The sequence below is a fragment of the Mobula birostris genome, chromosome 10, assembly GCF_030028105.1.
Source record: "Mobula birostris isolate sMobBir1 chromosome 10, sMobBir1.hap1, whole genome shotgun sequence".
In the NCBI taxonomy this organism is placed as follows: domain Eukaryota; kingdom Metazoa; phylum Chordata; class Chondrichthyes; order Myliobatiformes; family Myliobatidae; genus Mobula; species Mobula birostris.
In genome coordinates this window covers 133949665-133968006 of record NC_092379.1, presented here as the reverse complement: position 1 = coordinate 133968006, position 18342 = coordinate 133949665, and the positions used below count along the sequence as shown (strand labels likewise).

The 18342-nt window shown below is 40.6% G+C and overlaps 1 protein-coding gene across 5 annotated transcripts in view; it reads left to right on the top strand.

Moving 5' to 3' along the window:
• LOC140204360 (mitogen-activated protein kinase kinase kinase kinase 4) overlaps positions 1–18342 on the top strand; it is a 356637-nt gene that overhangs the window by 64467 nt on the left and 273828 nt on the right. For all 5 annotated transcript variants that reach the window (XM_072271038.1, XM_072271035.1, XM_072271034.1 and 2 more), the window contains exon 3: positions 12290–12346. In XM_072271038.1, the coding sequence (XP_072127139.1) occupies positions 12290–12346 (57 nt within the window). The remainder of the gene's footprint in view (positions 1–12289; positions 12347–18342) is intronic.

Below are 18342 nucleotides of genomic sequence, written 5' to 3'. Positions count from 1 at the left end.
ACAGACCTCTTAGTTATCTAGAATAATGGACTGTCCCAAAATAGCCAGAGGCAACAAAAAAATCCAAATGTGATTAAATTATTTCTGGCATTATTGACCCCATTACCAGGACTGAGGGCATTACTTTCTTTCATTGCTCCTCAGTATATGAGTGGGTGGGTGGGTGGTTGGGAGGAATGGAGCCTGTTTTGCTGCTGGTGTTTTGTTGCTTGTTGTGCAAATAAATAATTTCGAGGACTCTACAATTGAATTTCTCACCTGTCTTTCTTTCTTTCTTTTTTTATATATTTGCTCAGTTTGCCTTCTTTGGTACATTTGTTGCTTATTAGTCTTTGTGTGTAGTTTTTCATGGGTTCTGTTGTATTTCTTTGTTCTACTGTGAATGCCTGCAAGTAAATGAATCTCAGGGTAGTATATGGAGACATATATGTACCTTGATAATAAAATTGCTTTGAACTTTGAATTTTTGTTCCATTTTGTTGTGGTGCTGAGCATTATGGGCATGTTATGTTGGTTCCAGAAAGTGTAGCAACACTTGCGGGCTGCTTGGGTTGTATTGGTTGTTAATGCAAATGACACATTTCACTGTATGTTTCGATGTATGTGCAATAAATGAATAAATCTGAATCCTATACATTCCTATGGCGTGCTCTTTAAACTAGAAACAAAATCAAATGCGTGAAGCACAAAAAGAAAAGCCTTGCTTCATTGTTGAATGTCACTGGAACAGAAAGGCAGAAGGGGAAGGATCCCGTTCATCTGAATACAATTTAATGTCAGATCAGGAAATTGGTGATTTCCTTTCATAAGATGTTGTTGATTCTGGACTTGGGAAGCAAATACAATGAACGAAAAAGGGGGGTTAGATTTATACAGCACTTTTCATTACTTAGGACATTCCTAACACCTTACAGCCAATTCTTCACTGCATCGGCAGTGCTGTTATGCAGGATATGCAGCCTCATACAATAGGATTGCACAAACAACAATATAACAAAACTAAACAATATAAATCAGATTATTGTATTAAGGATTAAGCAATGGCTGAGATGGATAGCACCGTGGTATGGCTAAGTAGAGCTACTGCCTGATAGCTCCAGTGACCCCGGTTCGATCCTGACCTTCAATGCAATCTGTCTGGTGTTTCCACGCTCCCACTGTGACTCAGGAGATTCCTCCAGGAACTCCAACGCAAAGATGTGTGGGCTAGTAGGTTAATCGGCCACTTTACTTCATCGACCCTGATAGGATGGCACAGCAATTAATGTGACACTATTACAATGCCAACTCTCGGGGGTACAATTCCGCCTTTGCTTTTCTCTCCCATTCCAAAGACAAATGGGTTAGGGTTAGTAAGTTGTGTGCATGCTATATCAGAGCCAGAAGCATGGTGACACTTGTGGGCTGCCCTCTGCATCTATTTGGACTGTGCTGCTTGTTGAAACGAATGACACATTTCGCTGTATGTTTCGATGTACGTGTGACAAATAAAGCTCACCTTTAATTTTTGTGTATTGGTGAGTGGTAGAATCTGGGAGGAGTTGATGAGATCGTGAGAAGAAGAGGGTATAAGGAAAAAGTGTGAAGGAATGGGATTATTCTGAGGCCCAGCAAAGAGTTGATGGGCCAAATGGCCTCTTTATTTAATGTATAGAGAAGTAGAGATGTGAGATGTTGGGCAAAGCTCCCATGATCTTTAAACGGAGCTGAGGAGCAATCCCTTGAGAGGACATACAGAGGCCTGATTTAATACTTCATTGGAGAGACGGTCCGAACAAAAGTCAGTACATCCTTGTTACAGCAAGGGATTCTCAGCCTTGATTTTATTCTCCTGGGACTTGATCCCACAAACCTCTGAATCAGACCCATGAAGACAACACACTGAGAGCTAAAAGGACTGGGCCTGACAAATTCACTTAAAGAAATCAGACTCAGCTGGGAAACACTGCTGGGTGTGTGAAAAAGCCCAATCAGCATACTTTTTTGTAAGATCACATCAGTGTTTTGTTAGTCAATGTGTTTCCTGGACGTAAATCCCTAGTAGCAGTGAGCTGCTGAAAATCGTGGGAGCAACATCATGCTCTTACACTGGAGAATAACTGGATAGTGTGCTAAAAATTTCTTCAGGATCTCTAGTATCACATTCTGAAGTATTGCGAATATTTAATTCCCTTTATTATGGTCACCATAAACTGCTTATGACGATGAGCTATTTTTCTCTTTATCCTTTACTTGAATTTAACAGTGCATTTTTTAGATTTGTATTTAGATTTCGACTGCATGATAACAGGGCCTTCAGGGTGTCTGACCCAACAGACCCATGCTTCCCAGTTATACCCATGTGACTAACCTGCACGTGTTTGGAATGTGGGAGGAAACAGGAGCACTTGGAAGAAACCGGAGAGAATGTACAAACTGCTAAAGACAGCGGCAGAAATTGAACCTGGGTCAGTAGCGCTGTAAGGCATTAGGCTAACTGCTATGCTAGCGTGCTGCCCTGTCAGGGTGAATGAAATAAAGTGATTTTGATCACTCACTCCATTTGCAGTTACCATAGTACCAACGCTTCAACCATAAAAGGATGCCCTGGATTTTGTACTGATGCGAATTTCTCTACAATTACTGAATAGCAATTAAACCATTAGACTGATGTTGCTATTGGAAGGAATGCTCACCAAAACAAGACCATAAGACATAGGAGCAGAATTAGACCATTCTCTGCAATTGGATCATGGCTGATTTATCTTCCCTCTCAAACCCAATGCCCTGCCTTTTCATTGTAACCTTTGACACCCAGACTAATCATAGGTGCCATGGCAGCGTAGTAGTTAGCGTGACACTGTCATTGCTCAGGACGCCAGAGTCCAGAGTTCAATTCCGGTGCCCTCTGTAAGGTAGTTTGTGCAATCCTTCCCGTGGGTACATGGGTTTCCTCCGTGTGCTCCGGTTTCCTCCCACAGTCCAAAGACGGACTTTAAAGTGTCCTGTCATTAGGCAAGGGTGAAATTCATGGGTTGCTGGGCGATGTGACTCAATGGGCCTAAAGGGTCTGATCCACGTTGCATCTCTAAGTAAAATAAAATAGCAAACACAGTGCTCAAAGTGTTAGATCTCAATGCTCGGAGTATAAGATCACGGTGGATGATCTTGTTGCACTGTTGGGTGTAATTTTGTGGCCATCACTGAATCGTGGCTGAAGGATGGTTGTAGTTGGGAGCTGAATGCCCAAGGTTACACATTGTATCAGAGGGATAGGAAGGTAGGCAGAAGGGCTGGAGTGGCTCTGCTGGTAAAGAATGTCATCAAATCATTAGAAAGATGTGACCTAGGATCAGAAGATATTGAATTCTTGTGGGTTGAGTTAAGAAGCTGCAAGGGTAAAAGGAACCAGTTATGTACATACCTCCCAGCAGTAGCTAGGATGTGGACTACAGATTGCAACTAGAAAAGGCATGTCAAAAGGGCAATGTTATGATAGTTATGGGAGATTTTAACATGAATTTAGATTGGGAAAATCAGGTTGGTAATGGATCTCGAGAGAGTGAATTTGTTGAATGCCGACAAGATAGCTTTTTAGAGCAGTTTGTCATTGAGCCTATAGGGGATCAGCTATACTGGATTGGGTGTTATGTAATGAACTGGAGACGATTAGGGAGCTTAAGGTAAAGGAACCCTTAGGAGACAGTGATCACGATATGATAGTATTCAACTTGAAATTAAATAGGGAGAAAGTAAAGTCTGACATAACAATATATCAGTGAAGTATAGGAAATTACAGTAATATGAGAAAGGTGTTGACCAAAGTAAATTGGAAGGAAATTTTGGCAGGAATGACAGCAGAGCAGTAATGGCTTGAATTTCTGGAAAAAAAAGAGGAAAGTGCAGAATAGATGTATTCCAAAATCACAGAAATACTCAAATGGCAAAATTGTACAATAGTGGCTGACAAGGAAAATAAAAGCTACTGTAAAAACAAAAGAGAGGGCATACAACAAAGTAAAAATTAGTGGGAAGGCAGAGAATTGGGAAGTTTTTAAAAACATACAGAAAGTAGCTAAAAGATTTATTAAGAGGGAAGAGATGAAAAATGAAAACAAGCTAGCAAATAATATCAAAGTGGATAGAAAAAGCTTTTCAACTATATAAAAGATAAAGGAGAGATAAGAGTAGATATAGGACCACTAGAAAATGAGGCCTAAAAAATAATAACAGGGTCAAGGAGATGGAAAATGAACTAAATGAGTATTTTGCATTAGTCTTCACTGTGGAAGACACTAGAAGTGTGCCATGTGTCGAAGGGTGTGAGGGAAGAGAAGAGAGTGCAGTAACTATCACAAGGGAGAAAGTGCTCAAAGATCTGAAAGACCTAAAGGTGCGTAAGTCATCTGAACCAGATGAACTGCACCCTAGGGTCCTGAAAGAGGTAGTGGTAGAGATTATGGAGGCATTAGTAATGATCTTTCAAGAATCACTGGACTCTGGCGTGGTTCTGGAGGATGGGAAAATTACAAATATCACTCCATTCTTTAAGAAAGGAGGGAGACAGCAGAAAGGAAATTATAGACTAGTTAGTCTGACCTCAGTGGTTGGGAATATGTTAGAGTCAATTGTTAAGGATAAGGTTATGAAGTACTTGGTGATACAGAACAAGATAGGACAAAGTCAATATGGTTTCCTTAAGGGAAAGTCTTGCCTGCTGAAAATGCTGGAATTCTTTGATGAGATTACAAATAAGATAGGTAAAGGGGGTATAGTGGATGTTGTATACTTGGATTTTCAGAAGGCTTTTGACAAGGTGCCACACATGAGGCTGCTTACCAAGTTAAGAACCCATAGTATTTATTACAGGAAAGTTACTGGCATGGTTAGAGCATTGGCTTTTGACAGGAGGCAGTGAGTGGGAATGAAAAGATCTTTTTCTGATTGGCAACCAGTGACTAGTGGTGTTCTCCAAGGGTTGGTGTTGGGACTATTTTTTAATGCTGTTTCTCAATGATTTAGATGATGAACTAGATGACTTTGTTGCCAAGGTGCAGATGATATGAAGATTGGCGGAGGGACAGGTATTGTTGAGAAAAGAAGAAGGCTGCAGAAGGATTTAGACAGATTAGGAGAATAAGCAAGAAAGTGGCAAATGAAATACATTGTTGGAAAATGCATGGCCATGCACTTTGGTAGAAGATATAAGTATACAGACTATTTTCTAAATGGGGAGAAAATCCAGGAATCTGAGGTGCAGAGGAGCTTCGGAGTCCTAGTGCAGAACACCTAAAAGTTAAATTGCAGGTTGAGTCAGTGGTGAGGAAGGCAAATGCAATGTTAGCATTCATTTCGAGAGGCCTAGAATATAGGAGCAGGGATGTGATGTTGAGGCTTTATAAGGCACTGGTGAAGCCTCACTTTGAGAATTGTGAACAGTTTTGGGCTCCTTATCTGAGAAAAGATGCGCTGGTATTGGAGGTGGTTCACACGAGGTTCACAAGGATAGTTCCAGGAATGAAAGTGTTATCATATGAGGAGCATTTGCTGGCTTTGGGCCTGTACTTGCTGGAATTCAGAAGGATGAGGGGGATCTCATTGAAACACTTGGAATGTTGAAAGAGGTTGACAGAGTAGATGTGGAAAGGGTGTTTCTCATGGTGGGAGACTCTAGGACACGAGAGCACAGCCTCAGGGTCCATTTAAAACAGCGATGCGGAGAAATTTCTTTAGCCAGATGGTGGTGAATTTGCAGAATTTGTTACCACAGGCAGCTGTGGAGGCCAGGTCGCTGGGTGTATTTAATGTGGAAATTGATTGGTTCTTGACTGGCCACAGCATCAAAGGTTATGGGGAGAAGGCCAGGGAGTGGGGCTGAGGAGGGGAAAAAATATCAGCCATGATCGAATGGCAGAGCAGATTCGAAGGGACAAATGTCCTAATTCTACTCCTAGGTCTTATGGTCTTAAAATAAACCTACCAACCTCTGCTTTAAGTATACTCAATATCTTAGCCTCCACAGCTGTCTGTGGGAATGAATTCCACAGATTTTACTACTTGCAAACTTTCTTCTGCTCTTTTCGAATGGCAATTCCCTCAAATTCTACTCTGATGAAAATGTAAGTGAAGAAGGAAGCTCTCAGCATTCAGAAATAACTGGCATGCATATTATATTGAAATTATTTGGAATTACAGACAGTAACCCTGAGGGCTAGACTAACAAATCTGGAGGCATTGCAGCAGGAGAACTTAAATGCAGCTTGTTAATTCATAAAACTACAATTAAAGACTAGACTTGGTAATGATGACCATCAAACCACAAATTGCATTATAAACATACCTGGTTCACTAATAACCATAGGAAAGGAGATCTATTATTATCACAAAAGATTCTGCAGAAACTGGAAATCCTGAGAAACGTGCACAAAATGCTGGTGGCTTACTCTCTCCGCTTTGCCTCCTGGCATCCTCTCTGAGACTGTAGAGTGCTGGATCACCCAAACGATCTCCAAACTGCACATCACAAGCTCCAACAGTTCCAGGATCACATTCAAGATGAAAAAAGGGTGATTGATAAGTTTGTGGCCTAAGGTAAAAGGCAATGTGTTATACAGCTCTCCTTACATGCACATGCAGTTTGACTCTTTGAGTGAAAATGCAGAAAGTTTGAAGTTTCTCCCCATTTCCTTCTACTTTAGGCCACGAACTTATCAATCACCCCTGCTGTGGACCACTTTCTGGAGGTCCAAGACGCCGACTTCTACAAAGAAGGGATCCATATGCTCCACGACCGCTGGACTAAGTGTGTAAATGTAGGAAAAATAATTGTGCTAGGTTTTCTAAAATTGACTCCTTCTACATTAGGGCACGAACTTATCAATCACCCCTCATAAAAACAGCAAAGTAGCTTCATGGTCTACACAGAAGATGTCGAACATGGGAGCATTGTACATGGGTGCTATCTTGACCACTTATTCCTTTCCTAGATGCTGCCTGACTGCTGAGATCCATTTTCCTTGCTCAATTTGACCTTTATTTGGCTCTAAATTCTCTGTTGTCCTCTGTAAAGGGTGAACAAGACTACCAGTTCACAGGTGGCTAGAGCAATTAATGTGTTTCACACTGTGAATGAATCCTTATAAAAGGGATCAGAGGTGGAGAGAGTGAGCAATTTCAAGTTCCTGGGTGTTAATATCTCTGAGGACCTAACAAGGTCCCAGAATATCAATGCAGCTATAAAGAAGGCAAGACAATGGCTATATTTCATTAGGAGTTTGAGGAGATTTGGATTGTCACCTAAAACACTCCAAAAGTTCTACATATGTACTGTGGAGACCATTCAGACTGGCTGCATCACCACCTGGTATTGGGGGGGGGGGGGGTCCTACTGCACAGGATCGAAGTAAGCTGCTGTCAACTCTATAATGGGCACTAGCCTCTGTCGTATCCAAGACATCTTCAAGGAGCAGTGCCTCAAAAAGGCAGCGTCCATTCGTAAGGACTCCCCATCACGCAGGACATACCCTCTTTTCACTGTTACCAGCAGGAACGAGGTACACTGAAGGCACACAGTCAGCGACTCGGGAACAGCTTCTTCCCCTCTGCCATTAGAATTCTGAACGGACATTGAAACTATGAACATTGCTTTACTACTTTTTTATTTCTGTATTTGCACTACTTATTTAATTTAACTATTTGTTATACATATACGCACTTACTGTAATTCACATTGAAACTATGAACATTGCTTTACTACTTCTTTATTTCTGTATTTGCACTACTTATTTAATTTAACTATATGTTATACATATACGTACTTACTGTAATTCACAGTTTTCCCCTGTAATATAATGTGTTGCATTCTACTGCTGTTGCAAAGTTAGCAAATTTCATGACATATGCCAGTGATTATTAAACCTGATTCTGATTCTGAATAGAAGATTCAAAAATGTACAATTTGTTTTTTTTCTCTCTCTACACACATTGGGTATTTTAACGAGTTCTTTTGGGTTTCTTTGTTTTAGGGCTGCCTATAAAGAGACAAATCTCAATTTTGTATATTGTATACGTAATTTGATAATAAATGTACTTTGAACTAATAAGCTATAAACTTCAACCTTCACCATAATCAAAGTGTACATGTCCTCATGTATTGCTCATTGAACCAGGATTCCCTGCATTATGATGTGAAGCAGAGCTATGAGATTGCTGATCACAGTGGGGTGCAGTTAAAGATTTGATCAACTATATTTGTCACATGTACATCCAAAAATACAGTGAAAAGCATTGTTTCCATCAATGAGCAACAAAGTTCAAAGTAAATTTTATTATCAAAGTTACATATATGTCACCATAAACAACTCTGAGATTTATTTTCTTGTGGGCATAGTCTGCACAAATCTATAGAATGGTAACTATAACAGAATCGATGAATGATTGCCAAACTAGGGCATTCAACCTGAGTGCAAAAGACAACAAACTGTGCAAACACAAAGAAAAGAAACAATAGTAATAAATAAATAAGTAAAAAATATTGAGAACATGAGATGAAGAGGCCTTGAAAGTGAGGCCATTGGTTGCCGGAACATTTCAATGATAGGGCAAGTGAAATTGAGTGAAGTTATTGCCTTTGTCCAAGAGCCTGATGGTTGAAGGGTAGTAGTATGTGTTCCTAAACATGGTGGTGCAAGTCCTAAGGCTTGTGTACTTAACCCTAAATGGTGCGAGTCTCTGATGATGGATGCTGCTTTCCAGCGACAGCATTTCATGTACATGTGCTCAATGTTTATGAGGGCTTTACCTGTGATGGACTGGATCGTACAGTCCTGCCTTCGGGTTTTGGCCCAAAACATCGACTGTACTTTTTTCCATAGATGCTGCCTTGCCTGCTGAGGTCCTCCAGCATTTTGTCTGTGTTGCTTGGATTTCCAGCGTCTGCAGATTTTCTCTCATTTGAGCCGTATTCAATACTTCCTGTAGAATCTCCCATTCAAGGGCATGGCTGTTTCCATACCAGGCCGCGATGTAACCAGTCCAAGTTGTGCTGGGGGCAGCCCACAAGCATTGCCATGCATCCAGAGCCAAAGTAGCATGCCTATAATTTACTAACCCTAACCTGTACATCTTTGGGATGCAGCAGGAAAACAGAACACCTAGAGGAAGCCTGAGTGGTTATGGGGAGAATGTATAATCTCCTTACAGACTGTGGCAGGAATTGAACTTGGATTGCTGCTGTTGTAAAGCGTTGTGCTGGCCTCTACACAACTGGCCTGCCCATTCTGCTGCTGTTGATAATACATAGTGCCTCATGAATGCCTAGGTATTGGCTGCTGCATCTATTCTGATTCAATGCCACTGAACGTGATTGCAACACTTCACAAATTAATGGTGAATGGCTTCCGTGTTTAACTTCACAAGACCACAAATTTATTGCAAGATATTGCAGTGTAAGGATTGGTTACCATTCTTCCTGCATTATAGCAGTAACCACATGTCAAATTTGCTTACCTGTTTGCAGAGCACTTTTGAATTGTTTGAAGGGGATGATAAAGGCACTAAATAATAAATTCAAGGCTTTTCCATCATTGATCACAAAGAAGTAATTTCCATTATTCTACTTATTATACAGTGGACTTAAGTTGAATGTCCTGCAAAAATAAGTCTGTGTGCAGATCACAATTGAAGGAAAGGAGTACTTACAATCAACCTGTAGTAGCGAGAGCTTATTGGCTTTAAGTTTATTCCAGTTGGATTTCACATGATAAAAAAACATGTTGTTGGACTTTAAATAGCAACATACTCATTTAAAGGCTGTAGTTTAGGAAGTCTATGTATTTTAAGCTTCCCCTCAGAATTCTTATTTCCTCTTAATGTTATCTGCATATAAAAAAATGTAATTACTTGCTTTCGAAAACTTGGCAGCTCTTCAGTAGACTTCTGGCACTTGACAGTGCAGTCTTCTGGACTTGTGGACCAATGTGTTTCCTGAGACAGAGTGTGGCTCAGGAATTCCTGGAGGTGGGCATCTCACAGGGAGTGCTATCAGAATGGATCTCTTTCCTCGTCCTTTGGACTCAGTTACTGTTGTACTGCAAATTGCTGAAGTTGATAAAGGTGCAAGAAGGCATCTGGGACCTTGGTTAATGTTGAGACCAAAGTAGGGAGGGGGAGGGAACATCAACTCAGACCATGACAGGCCTGTGTCAGACATTTTCATGCCTTACAAAGCGCAGATTGGTAGGTCTCATTAATCACAGGGATGCATCAATGGAAATGGGGTAAACAGAAAGGAAACTCACTCAGTGGCCACTGAACACCTGTTCGTTATTGCAAATACATACCTAAGCAGCCAATAATGTGGCAGCAACTCGATGCGTAAAAGCATGCTGACATGGTCAATAGGTTCAGTTGTTGTTCGGACCAAACATCAGAATGGGAAAGAAATTTGATTTAAGTTACTTTGATCATGGAATGATAGTTGATTATCTCAGAAACTGCTGATCTCCTGTGATTTTCATGGACAACAATTTCTAGAGTTTGGGAAGGATGGTGCAAAAAACAAAAAGCGTCCAGTGAGCAGCAGTTCTGTGGGCAACAACGCCTTGTTAATGAGACAGGTCAGAGGAGAATGGCCAGATTGGTTGAAACTACAGGAAGGTGACATAGCTAGAATAACCAGAACATGTCGAAGCTATATATAAATATATATATTATTATAATTCATAGATTTTTATTATTATGTATTCTACTGTATTGCTGCCACAAAACAACAAATTTTACGACATAGGCCACTATAGTAAACCTGATTCAGATTCTCACTCTGAATTGTTGTATTATTGTCACAAGCACCAAGGTAGAATGACGAACTTTGTTTTGTATGCCAATCCAAACAGATCATTTCATCACATCAGTGCATTGAGATAATTCAAGGGAAAAATAATAGCAGAATTCAGAATATAGTGTTACTGATAATGTGCAGGGAGGGCAGACCAGAAGATGCAAGGGCATGGTAGACTGACTGCCACACAAGCCCAAAGCAAGATCAATCCACCCCCATGCTTAACAGTTGGAGAGGTGTTCTTTTCATGGAATTCTGCACCCTTTTTCCTCCAAATATACCTTTGCTTATTGCAGCCAAAAAGCTCTATTCAAAAGTTTCAAAGGAACATCTGAACAAGCCTGATGCATTTTGGAAACAAGTCCTGTGGACTGATGAAATTAAAATAGAACTTTCTGGCTGCAATGAGCAAAGGTATTTTTGGAGAAAAAGGGATGCAGGATTTCATGAAAAAAACCCCGACTGTTAAGCATGGGGGTGGATCGATCATGCTTTGGGCTTATGTTGCAGCCAGTGGCACGGGGAACATTTACTGGTAGAGGGAAGAATGAATTCAATTAAATACCAGCAAATTCTGGAAGTAAACATCACACCGTCTGTAAAAAGCCAAAGATGAAAAGAGGATGGCTTCTACAACAGGATAATGATCCTAAACACACCTCAAAATTCACAATGGACGATCTCAAGAGGCGCAAGCTGAAAGTTTTGCCATGGCCCTCACAGTCCCCTGGCCTAAACATCATTGAGAATCTGTGGATAGACCTCAAAAGAGCAATGCATGCAAGACGGCCCAAGAATCTCACAGAACTAGAAGCCTTTTGCAAGGAAGAATGGGTGAAAATCCCCCGAACAAGAATTGAAAGACTCTTAACTGGCTACAAAAAGCGTTTACAAGCTGTGATACTTGCCAAAGGGGGTGTTACTAAGTACTGCCATGCAGGGTGCCCAAACTTTTGCTTTGGGCCCTTTTCCTTTTTTGTTATTTTGAAACTGTAAAAGATGGAAATAAAAAAAGTTTTCTTGCATAAAATATTAAAGAAATGTGTCATCTTTAACTTTATGCCTTTTGGAAATCAGTTCATCTTTTACTCGTTTAGCTATTCACAGCAACAGAAATTTTGACCGGGGTGCCCAAACTTTTGCACGCCACTGTAATCTCTTAAGTATAATCACATTGCAATATTCAACATCTTAAGTTATTCCAACCCACGATCTTCATAGCTTCAAAGAAATTGCAATTTAATATTATCCCTTTTAAATGGAAAAATTGCCTCTACCTAGACACCTAATCACATTAAATATAATGGAGAATCATATTTTACCAAAATTTATATGATTTTATTTGCCCATATTACATCAGAAATTGCACTTCAAAAGTATTTATTTGAAATGCTAAGATTGGATGAATATTCATATCAATAAGATCCACTGAAATTCTTCCAATGAACAGTCTTTCCTTTGCTTTTATTACAGGGGCGTCATGTGAAGACAGGACAGCTAGCAGCCATTAAGGTCATGGACGTCACAGAGGTAAGCTTGTAATTTTTAACGAGGCTGTCGGTTGATAAATTTTCATATTGAATATATTTAAAGCCCATAGAGATTCATTTGATTTCTTGTGTGTTGTGTAATTGGATAAATAACAGTTACTTCCCAAAATGACCTGCAATTAATATTGCTCCCTTTGCATTCATATTTCATAAATCTTGCCCAAAATGCTCCAAGCTAATTTGAGGTAAGGGGAGACATGGTAAAAAAAAAAATTCATCTGCTTTGCTTCAAACTTCAGTGAACAGTCTGTCTTGAAGCAATGATTAAGTTCACTTGTTATTGAAAAGCAAATTGCAACATTGCTTCACATCAGAGGGTCATCATTTTAACTCTAAAAAAATTGTTTTCTTTATTTTGCATTATTGCTAGTCACTTTGCCTATAAAAATGATCTGTTCAGCTATTCTTGTAGTAACTACTAACAAATAGTATCGAAGACTTAAATCAAAAGTTGGGATTTGGTCCATGATGGAAGTTGGAGGCTTGATGTCTGTGAGTCCACAAGTCATCTGGAAGCTGAAGGCCAAGAGATGGCCTGACATGCTATTGGGGGCTTGTCTGTGTGTATGAACGGCTGGTTCTGTGGGAGAGAGGAAAGGGGCTTGTTTTGCTGTTGTTTTGTTGTTGTTCTGTTGTTGTTGCTTGTGTGGTTTTGCTGAACACGGTGCGCATGCTGTGTTAATGCCAGAATGTGTGGCAACACTTGCAGGCTACTCCTCCCCCCCCCAGCACATCCTTAGGTTGTGTTGGTTGTTAATGCAAAGTATGCATTTCACTATTTGTTTAGATGTACATGTGATAAATAAATGATTCTGAACCTTCCACATTTTTCTAATTTTCATCACCTGATAGAGGGATTAACCAGAAATAATAAACACAAGAGATGCTGGAAATCCAGAGAATCACACACAAAAACTTGAAGGAACTCAGCAGGTTAGGCAGCATCCATGGAAAGGAATAAACATTTTGGACAAAGACCTTTCATCAGGAAAGGGTCTTGGCCTGAAACGTCAACTGTTTATTCCTCTCCATTGATGCTGCCTAGCCCCTGAGTTCCTTTTGTGTGTGCTGGCCAGAAATAACCCTTGAATCCACTCTTCTACAATCTCAATGTTGCCGCCACAACCCATTATGTCCAGAGCATGCCCTTGAGATCAACATATGCAGCTCACAAGTCTTGAGTCCCAGGCATTGCGAAGGCAAAATGGACTAATTTCCCCTTCAATGTAGTAAATTAAAATGGTAAGCTGTTTTATTATTGTTAGAAGTACCAAGATGTAGTGAAAAACTTTATTCTGTATGTTATCCGTACAGATTACATTATTACATCAATGCATTGAGGTAGTCTGTCTGTCTAGATACCGTATTCAATGCGGACTTTGGTGACCATGGTTTTCCATATAGATCCATCCTTTGTTTTTTGGACGACTTCCATTTCCTCGATGTGTAGCCACCTGGCTATGCTTTTGATGTACATAAGCCAAGGTCTTCCTCTAGATTTACTCCCCTCAATCTTTCCAGAGAGTATGAGTTTTTCTAGTTCATCTTTCCGCATGATGTGTCCTAGGAACCTGAGTTGTCTTTCTCTTATTGTTGGTATGAGTGATCGAACTGCTTGAGCTCTTCTGAGAACTTCTTCATTTGATGTGTGTGTGTGGTCCATGATATTTTTAACCTTCTCCCGTAGAACCATAATTCAGCTGCTTCTAGTCTCTTTTCCATTGCTGGAGAAATGGTCCAGCATTCACTTCCATAAGTCAAGATAGAATAAATGTAGTATTGAGGTAGTACAAGGAAAATTCTATATTACATTATTTTCTATTCTACTATCTCAGTGCACTGAAACAATCAGATACTTTGCATGCAGAATATAGAATGAGATGTTACAGTTAAAGGGAAAGTGCATTGCAAGCAGTCAGTGAGGTGCAAGTCCATAACAAGATTGATTGTGAAGTCAAGAGACCATTTCGTTATGCTAGAGGACCATTCAGTAGTCTTATCACGGGGGAGAGAAGCTGTCAACCAATGCTTGTCATTTCAAAGTCTAAGTAAATTTATTATCAAAATATGTATACTATTATCACCATATACTATGTTGAGATTAATTTCATGCAGCAATTCGAGGATCCAATTGTACAAGGAGGGTTTTACAGGGAAAAAAAGTCACAATAGAATTTATGAGAATTATACATAAGCAAAGATTGACAAAAAATCAATGCGCAAAAGACATACTACACAAAAATAAATTCATCGTTCAAAATAAATTTATTATCACAGTACATAAAATTCACTATACAATCTTGAAATTCATACTCAATAAATCTAACAAACTGTGAAAATCTAAAAAGTAATAGTAAAATGAATAAATAAGCAATAAATATAGGGAATATGAGATGACAAGTTCTTGAACATGAGTCCATAGGTTGTGGCAACATTACAGTGATGGGGCAAGTGAAGTTGAGTGAACTTATCCCCTCTGATTTAGGAGTCTGATGGTTGACAGGTAATTCCTGTTCCTGAACCCGGTGATATGAGTCCTGAGGCTCCTGTACCTTCTTCCTAATGGCATAAATGTAATGTGAATAGAGCAGGGGGCTAATCACACAACCTTATGGTGCATCTGTGCTGGTGGAGATTCTGGAGGAGAGGTTGATGGCAATCAGAACTGACTGAGGTCTGCAAGTGAGGAATTCAAGGATCCAGTTGTAAAAGGAAGTATTGAGGCTAAGGCTTATCGATTAGTTTTGAGAGGGTGATAGTACTGAATGCTGGGCTGTAGTCGATAAAGTGCATCCTAATGTATGCATCTTTGCTATCCAGCTGTTCGAGGATTGAGTGAAGAGCTAATGAACTGGCATCTGCTGTGGACCTGTTGTGCCAGTAGGCAAATTGGAGCTTCTCAGGCAGGAGTTGATGCGTTTCATCACCACCCTCTCAAAACACTTCATCACAGTGGATGTAAGTGTCACTGGATGATGGTCATTGTGGCAGCTTACCAGGTTCTGCTTAGCTTTCGATATAATTGAAGCCTGCTTAAAGCAAGTGGGTGCCTCAGACTGCTGAAGCGAGAGGTTAAAGCCCTCAGTGAACACTCCAGCCAGTTGATCAGCACAGATCTTCGATACATGGCCATGTACCCCATCTGGGCTGGATGTTTTCCACAGGTTCACCCTCCTGAAACTGAAATCACAGGATCATCGGGAGCTATGGAAGATTGTGATGATTCCTCCATGTTTTGGTGGTCAAGGGGGGGCCTAAAAGGTATTGAGCTCACCTGGAAGCGAAGCTCTGTTGTCACCCATGTTGCTTGATTTCACTTTGTAAGTGGTGATAACAATTAAGCCCTGCCACAGCTGTTGAGCATGTGTTGATTCGACTTCTGTCTGGATTTGCTACTTTGCCCTTGACATGGCCTGCCTGAGGTTGTACCTGGGTCTCTTGTAATTCTTTTGGTCAGCACACGTGAACGCCACTGTTCTTGCCCTCAGCAGATTCTGGTCCTTGGGTTTCATCCAGAGCTTCTGGCTGTCTGGCTGTGAAAGTCCCTAAATGATTTTGTGGGGACCCACTCAGTTCCGAGATGCTCAGCTGCACGGTGATGAAAACACTCCAGTTACAGAAAACACCAAACAGTGGATCATTACATAACTGACAACAAATTTTTATCCTTGTTCAGTTTTACTGCCTGAGTTATTATGGAACTGTTTTGTTGAAAATAAGTGCAGGCTCCTTAGAAAATAATGTTCTCTCTAAATCACTAACAGGCGAGTAAATAGTGACAAGAATGAATGCTGTTAACTGCTGGATTATTTCAGATTCAATTGCCACAGATGAAAGTAAAAATGATCAGAGATTTTGCCCTAAGTGGTTAGATAGAGTACAATATGGGGAACTTCTTGTGCATCTAATAGACATAGAAGATGATGGCAGCTACCATCAGGATGGAGGTGCAGGAGCCTTAGGTCACAAACCATCATGTTCAGAAACAGTTATTACCCCTCAATAACTGGGCTTTTGTGTACATACATCTACTGATGCCTCTGGACACATCTTCAGTGATGTTCCTGGAATCACTAGGTTTTTCGGGTCTTTCAGCATCATACACGCTCCTCCAGGTGACCCAGCCGGGGCTGATCAGACCCCAGCTTGTGTCCAGATGGCTAGCTACTTATGACTCCATGGCTCCTCTCTTTTGAGCCACAGCCATCTTGAGGCCCTCTCTGCCGCATCGGTGGTACTCTGCTCTTCCTCTATCTCTCGATGCCCAAATTGCTGAAGGCTCTAACTAAAGAATGGGCTGCGAATCCCCTACAACCAGCCTCCACTGGGAGACACCTTGCTCTCCATCCAGCCTGCTGACAGTTGCTGACCAGTCCTGCGTACTTGGAGAGCTTCCTTTCAAAGGCCTCTTCCAAGCTATCTTCCGATGGGACTGTCAGCTCCAGCAGCACCACTTGCTTAGTAGACTCAGAAACTAGGACAACGTCTGGTCGCAGGGTGGTGGCTGCGATATGGTTGGGGAACTTCAGCTGCCCTTCGAGGTCCAGCAGCAGCTGCCAGTCCCTTGCAGAGCTCAGAATGCCTGCAGATGTCCTTTTGGCAGGTATTGGCTGCTCCCCAGCTCTGACAAAGGCAATGGTCTGCTTGGAGGGTCGGGACCGCTTCGCCCACTCATCACCTGCACTGATGGCTTCAGCGATGGTCTTCGGGACCTGATCATGCCTCCATCAGTACCGTCCCTCACCAAGTGCCCTTGTACAGTGTGACAACTTCACTCACCTAAACAATGAATTGATTCCACAACCTATGGTCTCGATTTCAAAGGTACTACAGCTTCTGTTCTCAATATTATTTATCACTTATTGATCTATTATTATTATTTTGCTTTTCTTTTTGTATTTGTACAATATGTCTTCATTTGCACATTGGTTGTTTGTCCATCTATGTATGTAGTTTTTCACTGATTCTATTGTGTTTCTTTGTACTGTATACACTGTGAATGACCCACAAGGAAATGAATGTCAGGGTTGTATAAGGTGACATACATGTACTTTGATAATAAACTTTCTTTTGACTTCTGACTTGCTTTAGAGCTGGTTTAACCATACAAGTTGCTGACCCATGGTCAATAATCTGTATCAAAGTATTTTGTTTTTCGCTCAGTAGGATTTGGGGTGCATCACAAAATGGTAATGTTACCATTGGCTGTAATTATAGTGCCATCAATCATTTAACTGTGTTAATGTTCAGCAGGCCAGTAGTTTGGTTACTTAAACAGTCTAATCCTTGCCATCAATCAATGTTACCTGTCAACTGAAGAAAAGGTAATTACCTGGTGGCAGTAGAATGATCACTCGCTGCCATGGTGTCTTGGTGATGGACAGACAGTCCTACCTATTAGAGATGTACATACCTTAACTTCAGAAGCCCATAAAATGTATGAGCAGAATTAGACCATTTGGCCCATCGAATCTGCTGCACCATTCCATCATGGCTTATTTATCATCCCTCTCAACCCCATGCTTCTCCCTGTAACCTTTGACACCCTGACTAATTGAAAACGTATCAACACCTGCTTTAAATAAACTTCAAAGCCAGGACCAGCAGGCTACAGGACAGCTTCTTTCTACAAGCCATTAGACTTATAAATTCTCATGTCTGTGCATTGTGACAGAATCGTAACACAAGGATTTTTACTGCCTCACATTGTGGGATGGATGTAAGATTTAAATAAATTCAAAATCAAATTCGGAGTAAATTTATTATCAAAGTACATATATGTCACCATATACAGCCCTGAGATATGTTTTCTTGTGGGCATACTCAATAAATCTATGGAATAATAACCATGAAGAATCAATGAAAGACCGCACTAACTTGGGCGTTCAAACAGTGTGCAAACAACAACAGACTGAGCAAATACAGAAAGAAAGAAATAATAATAAATAAATAAGCAATAAATACTGAGAACACGAG